At 39.7% G+C, this 12,944-nt stretch overlaps 1 protein-coding gene across 1 annotated transcript; it reads left to right on the top strand.

Annotated features, from left to right (window-relative positions):
• Positions 1–10,555: 10,555 nt before the first annotated feature.
• On the top strand, positions 10,556–11,554 carry LOC308503857 (olfactory receptor 51D1; the record flags this gene model as incomplete). Its single annotated transcript, XM_081063528.1, has 1 exon — positions 10,556–11,554. Exon 1 carries the CDS (start codon positions 10,610–10,612, stop codon positions 11,552–11,554), a length of 945 nt encoding a protein of 314 aa, XP_080919654.1. The 5' UTR covers positions 10,556–10,609.
• Positions 11,555–12,944: the final 1,390 nt, after the last annotated feature.

Raw genomic sequence — 12,944 nt, 5'->3', positions numbered from 1 at the left:
AGCCTACGAGATCAGCCACGTCTGGTTATGTGACCCAATTTAGTGCAGGGCTGGCTGGGTACATATATGCTGGGGGCACTGCAGTTTCCAGCAAGATGAGCGACCTCTTTTGGCCCCAGGCTGCAGATACTGGTTTCACATAGAAAGCCCTCCTGAGTTTTCCTGGCAAACGTACCCTTCAGTACTTCTGCAGGCACCTTCTCATCACTATTGCCACACATACCTTAAAGTTAAAAGCAGACACTAGGAGCTGGTGGAATAGAAGTGGAGTCCCTGATTACAAAATGTCATTAAAAAATATTTTTTTAGACAACTGGTGTCCCTCCGTCATCCAAACACTCAGAGAACAGACAGACATACACATAAGTGCTACTTAGAGGCAGTGATTTGGGTTTTTTCTTTGGACTCCCCCACCCTGTCCTTTTCCTGATATTTAGATGTTTACTGAATAAGCAAAGGCACATCTTGTCCACATGGAAAATAACCAGGAAATCCTCCAGTTGAAGCTCATTTCCAAATGACTTAATTGTTTGGACTTACACCCTTTGGATCCTCATACCAATGTCAGGGCCCTCACTATGGTTGAAATTCTGGAGGGTGAGGCCCAGAAAATTCCTGAAACAAATGAGGCCATGAGCAAAAAAAGAAGAAAACAGGCAATTGAGGTTTGAGCTGGATCCTCTGTCTCACCTTGATGTGGAGAAATGACTGCCCTAACAGAGTAGGGAGTGGATTAATTGAAACAAACCACTTGAAACATTTATTGAGCATCAACTTTTTGCAACACTTTGTGCTGGGTGCTGGGATTACAACTATGGGTCACACAGTCCCTGCTCTGAAGGAGCTCAAGATCAAGTTGGTTGTACTTCTTTGGAGCTTCTGTGAAGTTAAAACAGTTAATGGGGAGATCTTTTTCATTTGTAACTTAAAATTATCTTTAACCATGATGGATTCTCAAGGGGCCTGGCAAAAGGGCACCTTTTTTCTAGAGTTGCTGGGGGTGGAGGCTTGTGTTCATGAGGGGAAGGCTGGACAGAGAACTTTTGAAGACTGATTAGTTCACCCCCCCCCAGGCAGAGAAACTCTTCTTCCCAGCCTCTTTCAGGGCGCCTTGCTTGCTGTGAGAGGTAGACAGGTGTTTCCAGGCGATGCTCTGTCTTTCATACATTCCATGGCTTTAACGGCAGACCTCAACACTCTGCCTGAATTTAAGACAGACCAGGACAACAAGGTGAATGACTAACTGTCAGATGGTGTCTCTCTGAGCTTTGCGACAGGAATGGCACCAAAGGAGAAGTAAGACTGAGAACTGATTGTGGGGCAGGGAAGGAAATGTAGGCATTGAGGAAGTAGGGATAAGGAAGAGGTAGGGAGCTGATACAAGACCCTGGGGTTCAAGTTTGTGGAAGATTAGGGACCTACCACATTGCATGTCATACAATTTGACTTTTTGAGAGACCCCCCCGCCCCCAGTTGGTTTTCCTTTCTCTCACTCTGAAGATGTATAAGCCACAGCCTCACTAAATTTTATGCAATCTTAGGCCAGAACCTTATTTTTATTTAAAATTATTTATTTATCTAATCTAACTACTGTAAAAAGAAAAATCTCTAGAGGAAATTTTATGCCTGTGAGTCACTGACACTGATTTCTAAAACAGTGAATTTTACAGAGAGCTGAACATACAGAGAAAATGGACTCATTCTCTTCAAGGTTTGTTTTCTACTAAATTCAATCCCAATCAATATTATGGTTTCCATATGCTTCCTTCTTCCTGTCTTTTTTTTTTTTGTAGTTTACATACTGTGTCTTTTAAAAATTTCCATTTCACACATTTTCTGCTATACATCCCAACACATTCCTCTGCTATACATAGATGCTTTCTTTTTTCCCATCGCCCACTCCCCTTTGGCAACCATCAGCTTGTTCTTTATATATATGGGTCTGTTTCTGTTTTGTTCATTTTTTTGTAGATTCGACACACAAATGAAATCATATGGTATTTGTCTTTCCCTGTCTGACTTATTTTACTTAGCATAATACCCTCTAGGTCCATCTATGTTGTCACAAATGTCAAGATTTCATTTTTCATTGTTGAGTGATATTCCATTATATATATATGTATATATATATATATATATATATATATATATATATATATATGTATATATATATATACACACACAGACACACAGACACATACACACACACACATCATCATCTTTATTTATTTATCTATTGATGGATATCTAGGTTGCTTCCAAATCTTGGCTATTAGTAGTAATGCTGCAATGAATATAGGGGTGCGTACATCTTTTAGAATTAGTGTTTTTTTTCTTCAGATAAGTACCTAGACATAGAATTGCTATATCATATGGAGGCTCTATTTTTAATATTTTCAGGAATCTCCATATTTTCTGTAGTGGCTGCACTAATTTACAATCCCATCAACACTGTACAAGGGTTCCCTTTTCTCCATATCCTCACCAACACTTGTTATTTGTTGATTTATTGATGACAGCCATTCTGACAGGTGTGAGTGATAACTCATTGTGGTTTTAATTTGCATTTTCTTGGTGATTAGTGTCGTTCAGCATCTTTTCATATGTCTGTTTATCATCTGTCTGTCCTTAGAGAAATGTCTATTTAGGTCCTCTGTCCATTTTTAAATTGGAGTGTGTGTGTGTGTGTGTGTGTGTGTTTGTGTGTGTGTGTGCGTATGTGTATTAAATTGTATGAGTTCCTTATATATATTGAATATTAATCCCTTATTGGATGTATCAGTTGAGAATATCTTCTCCCATTCAGTAGGTTGTTTTTTCATTCTGCTGTTGGTTTCCTTCACCGTGCAAAAACTTTTTGGTTTTATGTAGTCCCAATTGTTTATTTTTCCTTTTTGTTGCCCTTGTCTGAAGAGACATATCGAAAAAGATATTGCTAAGAGCGATGTCAAAGTGTTTACTGCTTATATTTTCTTCTATGAGTTTAATGGTTTCAGGTCTTACATTTAAGTCTTTAATCCATTTTGAGTTTATTTTTGTATATGGTATAAGAAAGTGGTCCAATTTCATTTTTTTTTCATGTATCTGTCTAGTTTTCCCAACACCACTTATTGAAGAGATCGTCTTTACCCCATCATATAGCCTTCCCTCCTTTGTCATAGATTAATTGACCATATAAGTGAGAATTTATTATGGGGCTTTCCATTCCATTGATCTCTATATCTATTTTCATGCCAATACTATACTGTTTTGATTATTGGAGCTTTGTAGTATAGTATAGTTTGATGTCAGGGAGCACGATACCTTCTACTTTATTCTTTCTCAATATTTCTTTGGCTATTCAGGGTCTTTTGTGGTTCTACACAAATTTTCGGATAGTTGTTCTAATTCTGAGAAGAATGCTATTGGTATTTTGATAGGGATTGCATTGAATCTGTATATTACTTTAGGTATTAAGGACGTTTTAACAATATTAATCCTTCCAATCTATGAGCAAGATATGTCTTTCAACTTATTTGTATCTTTTAAAATTTCTTTCTTCGATGTCATAGTTTTCAGAGTACAGGTCTCTCACCTTCTTAAATTTATTCATAGGTATTTTATGCTTTTTGATGCTATTGTAAATGGGATTCTTTTCTTAATTTCCCCTTCTGATCATTTGTTATTGATGTATGGAAACACATCAGATTTCTGCATATCGATTCTATATTCTACAACTTTACTGAATTCATTTATTAGTTTTAATAGTTTTTTGTTAGAGTCTTTAGAGTTTTCTTTATATAGTGTCATGTCATCTGCAAATAATGAATTTTACTTCCTTTCCAATTTGGATGCCTTTATTTTCTTTTTCTTGTGTAATTGCTGTGGCTAGAACTTCCAATACTATATTGGATAGAAGTGGTGATATTAGGCATCCTTGTCTTGTTCCTAATGTTAGAGGAAAAATTATCAGATTTTCACCACCTGAGTATAATATTGGCTGTGGGTTAATCATATATAACCTTTATTATGTTGCAATATATAGTTATATCTACATTCTATAAAGAATTGGTACTTTTGAATGGTGGGTTAGGATTCAAATTTCATTTTTACCATATGGCTACTTGGTTGTTCCAGTACCATTTATTAAAAATATTATCCTTTCTTTATCACTATATAGTGCTACCTTTCTCATTTACCAATTGGCCACATATGAATGGGCATGCCTCTGCACTTATGTTTCTATTCCTTGGCCCAATTTTATACCCTGCACCAATATCTTACTTTCATAATTACTATTGCTTTATAATATCTTGATATTTGATATAACAAGTCAACCCACTTTGGTCATATTCTTCAAGAGTGTTGTGGCTATTTTTAGCAATTTTTATTTTCTTATAAATTTTTAATTAAGTGTATCAAGTTCTACAAAATGACATGTAAGGATATTATTGAGATTGCATTAAATCTGTAGAAAAATTTGCGTGTGGATATTTAAGTCCTTCATATTATTGAGTTTTCCAATAAAAGAACATAGTTTTTTTCTCTTCCATTTATTTAGGTCTTTTTCAGGTTCTCTTAAGGATACTTTTTGGTTTCCCATGTAGAAGGTCTTCTGTATCCTTTGTTAGATTTAATCATAGATATGTGATTTTTCCATACTATTTGAAATGCTATTTTTAAAAAGTCATGTCTATTTTATGAAGACATACAGTGGAATTTTGTACATTGACCTTTTATTCAGCAACCTTTATATACTTATCAATTCTAATTATTTCTCAATGAATTATTTTGCATTTTTTCTACATAAACAATCACTAATCCACAGATAGTGATTATATAATTTCTTTTGTCTAACTCTGATACCATATGTTTCTTTTTCTCATCTTGTTACAAGTTATCAACACAAGGAGTCATTTCTATCTTCACTTAAAACTATGCTTTCTTTTCATGGAGTTATCAGTCTCTCCTAATAAAAAACAATGGCATTACCCATCTGCAAATGGAATTTGGATACCCTTGGAAACAAGTGAACATTTTCTTACTGGAAAGATTTTCTTGTAGAAGCAAGGAAATGGAATCTAGAATGGTTAGTATATTCAGGAGGGAAAAACAAAAAGATGTTGACTATTCTGCACAAAGCCAGAGTCTGAACAAATGCTTGAAGGTTGGTATAAGGAAAGAGGACTTTCATTTAAGAAACTGAAAGAATGGCAGTGCAGGACCATATTGAGGGACAGTTGGTGTGTGTCATGAGATGGAGCTGGGGAAATATTATCAACCAGTCCATATCATTCAGGACCTCCTAAGCCAAGAATTTGAGTATATTCTTGGTGAGAGTTTTCCATTATTGGTTAGACATTTTAACACTGTTTATGTTGATTGATTTTAACACTGTTTATGTTGATTATAAGAAAAGAAGGAAATGATTTTTCCTTCTTTTTTCATAAAAATATTGAAACAAAAATATAGGGATAACTATTCTAAAAGTCATACCATGCTATACCTTAGTATACCACTTAGAAAGAATACCTTACTCAGTACTCTTTCCTGTGAAAAATATTCATTTAAAAATTGTGCCAGCTTGGTGCTCAACGTTGCTGCTGAAAATTTAATGGGCCTGCCCATTAAACATGTCTCAAATGAAGTAATAGAATTGTGAGTTATGAGTGAACATCAACAAGAAGACCAATAATTTCTACATTAAAAGTGAATCAAAGAGGATTCTGTAGACCTCCCTTTTTAAATATACACATCAGTGTCATCCTCCTATAAAAATAGGGGGATAACATCTACAAAGTATGAAAAATAATTCATTTCATAATGTCAAATGCTTTAAGTGAAACAAAGGTAAAAGAGTAAAGTGATTCCACCAAAATTAGGAGTCAGGAAAGATCTTCCTAAGCAAAGATGTTTAAACAGACACCTGAAGGCTAAGAATTAATCAGAACAGCTTTAGGATGAGTGTTCTTACCGTGTTTCCCTGAAAATAAGACCTAGCCAGACAATCAGCTCTAATGCATCTTTTGGAGCAAAAATTAATATAAGACCTGTTATTATATTGTATTATATTACATTACATTACATTACATTACATTACATTATATTATATCCGGTCTTGTAGTAAAATAAGACTGGATCTTATATTAATTTTTATTCCCAAAGACGTATTAGAGCTGATGATCCAGTGAGGTCTTATTTTGGGGGAAAAAGGGTACTATGGGGAAAATGTGTGAAAGCTGAAAGGTAAGAGAAAGCATGGTAAATTGAAGTCATGGGATAATTTTGGTATGTCAGGGACTTAGTATGCAAAAAGAGAGAATAGCTGGAGATGGGGGTGGAAAAATATTCTGAGATGGCTCATAGAGGCCTTATGAGCTGTGTTGAGGAGTATGAACTTCAACTTTTCATTCTAAAGTCAATGGGAAGATACTACAGATTGATTTGTGTTCAGAAGATCATGCTGGCTACAGTGTGGACATTGAATTGGTAGGAAACATCTTCAGTGAGGCTGACCTGTGAACAAGTTATTCCGATAATCTAGGAAAGAGATTATCTTGGCTTTGACTGGAGTAAAGGCAAAGGAGAGGAGAACGATAATCTGATTCACAAGATATCCAGGGGGTAAAATAAAGAGAACTTCATGACTGCTTGGATGTGGTTGGAGAGGGAGGTGAGAGAGAGGGAGGGAGAAGGTAGAGATGTTGGCTTCTAGGTTTCTGGCTTGGGCAACAGAGTCATTTCTGTGATAGGGAACAGAAAACATAGGTTGGGGCATAGACTGGGGATCAGAGATAATGAGCTTAGTTGGAGGTGTTGAGTTTGGGGTGACTTAGGAACATCTAATGGTGATGCCTTATAGAAACTTCTGTGTCTGAAGTTCAGGATATTGGTCTGGACTGTTTGGGTGATAGAAGCTATGGGAAACATTGCTCCCACTCTACTCATGGTTACTATGTAGAGGGGGAAGCACAGGGGGTCTACCAGGGACATAACCTTGAAGAACTCCACCAGTAACGTGAGAAGGACAAAGAGCCTCTCAGCTAACTCCATCTTGTTGACATTTACTTATGTTTAATCACTTCTAGCTCTAAAACACACATGTAAAAAATGTTCCTCAGAGCTATCAATTCTTACTCTGTTGCCAATTTCACTCCTTCTCTTCAATACAAATTTATTAAAAGAGTTGTGTACCTCCACCTTTCTATTTCTTCCCAACACACTCCTCATTCTTCTGCATTCAAGATTCTATTCCCACCAGTCCACCTTACAGTTTTTCCCAAGGTGACTAGTGACCTTCTATTTTCAGTCTATATATTTACTACTTGATCTCTCAGCAGCCTTCTGAGCTACTATCCACTCTTCCTTCCCAACGTATTTTCTTCCTCTGGCTTTTGTAGCACTCTCTCAACTGGGTTTCCTACTTCATTGGCTCTTCTAGTTGCTTTGAGTAATAATAATGAACACAGACATTCACTGGAGAGTTGCTAGTATCTCCTTTTATTTTTCACATCAAACTAAAGCTAAGGATGGTCATACCATTAATAGTAAGCAGTTTGACTCGGATTTGGACACAAGTCTTTTTCCTCACAGATTGCCACATTTAAAAAACCACTATACACTGTCTCATTTCTGGAGGATGGTGGGGGGCAGAAAAGCTATAATTAGTGGCCCAAAGAAGAAAGGGTTGGATTGAGAGGGAGGGAGAGCTAAGGGACAGCACAGTGCTGTGGAAGGAAATGATTCAAGGTCGGTTAAGTCGATCCTTGAGGAGTCATCAGATCTACTGCCCAGCCAAGCAACTGCAACTCCCCTAGACTACCACAAGGGGGCAGCATCAAGAAGCGAGAGGCTGGCTGAGCACAGCTCTGGATCCCTTGGGTAGAGCATTATGAGAGTGAGGACGAGTATCTGAGTATCCGTGTCTGTGTGCTTTGTGGTGCGTGCCCACGGCTCCATTCCAGTAGATCCTCTCTTCTAGCGCGGGTCTTTCCTCTTCTCTCCAACCCATGGCACTTGCCTTCCTTCTAGTCTTCTGAGCTGGCCTTAGGAGAGTAACAGAGCGCTGCCCCTTTGGGTAGAAGTCAGGGCTCAGCTTTCCTTGAGCGTCTGAGCAGAACGTTGCTCCCAGGGAGCCCAGAGCAATTCACTCTTCATCATCCCTCACATTCCCTAAAGCCCCAGAGAAGCTATGTATGGGCGGTGGCCTTGGGCGGAGGTATTGTCTGTGACTGCACCAGCCTCAGCCCAGGGAGAGGAGGCTAAGGGAGACCGGGTAGGGAGGGCACATTGTTGGTGGAAGCCGGGCCTTTGCTCAGACAGCCTGATTGCTTGGAGGAGGGCTGCCTGCGTGCACAGCTCCCAGATTACAGAGGCCTGAATCCCAGACTTTGTTCAGTGACCTACCCAGAGAGGAATTCTGTCAAACCACTGTGAGACCTGTTCCGAACTTTGGATTCCTTAGTTCCAGCCTCCTGCTCTTCATTGAAGAAAAAAGGCACGGGTAATGGCATTGTACATCAGAAGCTAAACATTAATGAATGCCAACTATAATTTTATATATATAATGTGATGGTTCAGTGTGAGGTCGGAGGGATAGTGGATGGGGGGAGGGGGGTTCACAGTATGAGGGATATAAATGATGAACGTCTAAGTATTACCTTGTTTTGTACACCTGAAACTAATAAATAAATTAATTAATAAAAAAAAAAAAAAAAAAAAGGCACGGGTGATACCTCCCATTTTGTTCTTATTTCTCAAGATTGCTGTTGCTATTCGGGATCTTTTATGGTTCCATATAAATTTTAGGATTTTATATATAATATTAAATGTCAACTATAATTTAATATATATATAAATATATATGGTCACGGGATATGGAGTACAGCATAGAGAATAGAGTCAATGGAATTGTAACAGCTGTATATGATGTCAGAGGGATAGTAGATTGGGGGAGGAGGGGTTATCACTTTGTGAGGGGTGTAAATGTCTAATTAGTACAAGGTTTTGTACACCTGAAACTAATAATAAAAAAAAACCTAAAAAAAAAAAGAAATAAGGCAAGGGGAATTAATTTATCCAGGGAAAAATACATGCGATGGTGGTGATTTGCAATGAAGAAGGAAACTGAGAAGTTCAGCTGGAAAGTTAAGTTGGAGCCATACTGTGAAGGCCTTGAATGCAGACCAGGGGGTTCCAACTCTATCTTGAAGGCTTTGGGAGTCACCTGTAACTTGCCGATTGGGAGCCTGACATACCCAGTTTGCTGTGTAGATGGTAGTGATGTGGAAGGTGGATTAACACAGACTGGGTTTGGAGTCAGGGAGGTGACTTAGAAGGCTCTTATCATAATCAGAGCATAATGGATGATATAATGAGGTTAGGGGGGTGGGAGGGTGTGTTAAATAAGAGGAAAGGCCATAAAAGATTAATTGGAAAAACAAAACCACACATGGAGGTGAAAGAGCAGAAATCAAGATGGGACTTAGATGGGACCGGATGACTTGGGTGACTGAGTGGTACCGTTCGGAAGGGGTCCTCTTTGGGGCAAGATGAGTATGAGGCCCATAGGCTATACAAGTAGAAGTATGAAGAGGCAGCAGGTTAGATGGATCTGGATCTCAGGACAGAGGCTTAGAACAGAGTGATCTGTGCAGAAAAAAAAAGTTGAGCCTGGGGTGTTATGTGATCGCCAAGGAGAGTGGTGGAGAAAGGGGGAATGTGTGGACACCAGATAGCACCACCAGTAACACGGACTGATTTTCTTTCCATGTCTCAGATGCTTCTGGGTTCCATGTCACCCCCCAGCCAACCGCAAGCTGGAACTGAATGTCATGTGAGCCTTGAGAGATCCTAATGAAAGATTCTGTTCTATTCTTTGCTGGGGGCTGGCAATGATAATCTTTCTTTACCCTCATCTCCCTACCTCCCAGATAATCAGAACAGCTTTTCCCAATTTCTCTGATTAAAAAATATCACCTGGGAAGAGGGACTTACTTTTTTTAAAAACCATATTTCTGAGCCTGCCATGGAAATTCCGATTCTCTGATCCTGGAGTAGGACCTGGAGGGAGAGTGTTTTCAATAACTGGCTTCAGATGAATCTATCAGGAAAGTCTGAGAAATGCTACTTAGGCCTAAACACAAATTTGTCCTTGAAATCCAGTCCCAAACTGAAACCCTTCTTCCCACCCTAAATCAGATCAAAGTGGTCTTAAAGGCAACCACAGACTGAGCCTCAAACTCTGAGTCCAAACCAGCCCTAACCCCACATGCACTAGAAGAGCTGGGTTCAGTCTGGAAGGTTCTGTGTAAGCCCGTCAACCCTGTTGGGAAAGTGGCCAAGAGCAGTGCCCCAGGTCAGCAACATCAGCTCTGGAAATGAGGAGCTATTGCATATGTTTGCTGAGTGGTTGTCACACACTGAGATTAATGAGACCTCCAGGGATTGTGTTTAAGGGGAATTAGAGCAGAGAGAGCTCAGAAGTACTCTTTGCTGCCATCACTACTCCACTGCCCTTTCCTTATAAGTCCTTTCTCTCCTCTGAGCCATGGCTGAATGACATTTCTTCCTTTTTCCTTTCATAGACTCTGGACTTGGTTTTCAAAAGCCTCAGCTCTTGTTTCCTGTCATGGCTACTCCAAATGGAACTCTGGTTCACCCAGCATACTTCCTGCTGGCGGGCATTCCTGGCCTGGGGCCTAACATACATTTTTGGCTTGCTTTCCCACTGTGTTTTATGTATGGCTTAGCCACCCTGGGAAACCTGGCTATTGTCCTCATCATCCGCGTGGAAAGGCAACTGCACGAACCCATGTACCTCTTCCTGGCCATGCTTTCCACCACTGACCTAGTCCTTTCCTCTGTCACCATGCCCAAGATGACCAGCCTCTTCCTGACAGGCATCCAGGAGATTGAGTTCAATGTTTGTCTGGCCCAGATGTTTCTTATTCATGCCCTGTCAGCCATGGAGTCAGCTGTCCTGCTGGCCATGGCTTTTGACCGCTTTGTGGCCATCTGCCACCCACTGCGGCATGCTTCTGTGCTCACGATGCCTACTGTCGCCAAGATCGGACTAGCTGCCCTGACTAGGGGATTTGTATTCTTCTTCCCACTGCCCTTCATCCTGAAGCGGTTGTCATACTGCCAAACGCATACTGTGACACACTCCTACTGTTTACACCAAGATATTATGAAGCTGTCCTGTACTGACACCACCGTCAATGTAGTGTACGGACTCTTTATCATCCTCTCAGTCATGGGTGTGGATTCCCTCTTTATTGGCCTCTCCTACATGCTCATCCTGAGGGCTGTGGTGGACCTATCCTCTTGGGGGGCAGCACTCAAGGCCTTGAACACCTGCATCTCCCATCTCTGTGCTGTGCTGGTCTTCTATGTGCCCCTCATTGGGCTCTCAGTGGTGCACAGGCTGGGTGGCCCTACCTCCCTGCTCCATGTGATTATGGCTAATATCTACCTGCTCCTACCACCTGTGGTCAATCCCATTGTCTATGGGGCCAAGACCAAGGAGATTCGTTCACGGGTCCTCCGTATATTCTCATTGGATGACAGGTGAGCAGGATAACCTCCTCAGTGTCCTCATTTCCTGCCAAACGTGGGAGGACAAGGATCCTATTGAATGTCTTAGAGATTACAGCATCCAATCCATTGCGCTGTTTGTCTGTTTAGTTATCTAAATAGATCTTAGTTTTCTGTTTCCAGGAATGTGACAATACAGAAGAACTTCTGAGCAGCTTGGATAGGCCATCCTGGAGAATGGTCACGCGAGTCTCTCTGGTATGATGACCTGGCCTTATTTCTGTCTTCCAACTAGAAAACGCAGAGTTTTGACATGATAAGGCTATAAATGCCACAGCTCATGTTCATTCCTGTCTTGATGTATGATTTTCACTGTTGTTGCTCCCAAGCATCCATGTCAGTGAAGCCGTGTTGGCTGTGAGCTTTCTTTTTGGATTCCAAAGTGGTTACATAGTCTTTTTTTCTTTTTTTTTTTTTTCTTTTTAGAGGCGGGTGATGGTAACAGGAGAGGGGGCAGCTCACATGAACTGCTTAGGTTTCTGTACCATGTTCATCTATGTGGCCCTACTGGAGACTGGTTTTCTTTTTCTTCTTTTTTTCCCAATTATAGTTGACATTCACTACGAGAAGACTACTTTTTCATAAGGATGCTGTGTAGGTTTGTTTATGTGGATATATGTGATTCGTGTGTGTGTGTGTGTGTGTGTGTGTGTGTGTGTGTGTGTGTGAGAGAGAGAGGGGGGGGAGAGAGAGGGGGAGAGAGAGAGAACATAGAAAACGTGCCAGTTGTGTCTTGGTGAGTGTGGTAGCTGTGTCTTGGCATGCATATGTTTCACAAATAACACCTCTGATTTCACATTTATTGTGTTTATGTGGTCTCAGTTGGTATGTGATGAGTATCTATGTGAGAATGTTGGATAATATCTTGATGTGTTTCTGATAAAAATGTGGCCTCTATTTTTCTTCATATTTACAATATGTAAAATATAGAATATCATATGTAGAATGTAAAATATTACATATTTGTAACAATGTAGAATATATAATATGCATGAGTGTGTGAAATGTGTGTAGTATTGGGATGGTTATACCTTTTGGCATGTGTGCTGTTTAACTTTGGGCATATGTATATTATGCTTAGTATCTAAGATATTAGATTATTTTGTGTGATATATGTGTCTTAGTCATATGTAGGTAGAATGTAGTGTCTGAAGGACATGTGTGTGTATAGGCATACATGCATTGCATTGCTTGTGATGATTGTATTTTAGGGCATATGTTTTAGGGCACATTTCCTTTGTGTAGTGGGTATAGATTGTTCGGCACAAGAGTGAATACATTATCTGTGTTCTTGGGCACTGATTGTTAATGGTGTCTCTATGTATTAGGGGTGAAGGCAGGAGGTTAAAGCAGTACTGATTGTGCAA

Source organism: Rhinolophus hipposideros, assembly GCF_964194185.1.
Source record: "Rhinolophus hipposideros genome assembly, chromosome: 10".
NCBI classification, from domain to species: domain Eukaryota; kingdom Metazoa; phylum Chordata; class Mammalia; order Chiroptera; family Rhinolophidae; genus Rhinolophus; species Rhinolophus hipposideros.
The sequence above is the reverse complement of the archived record's forward strand: the minus strand, read 5'-3'. Positions and strand labels throughout refer to the sequence as shown.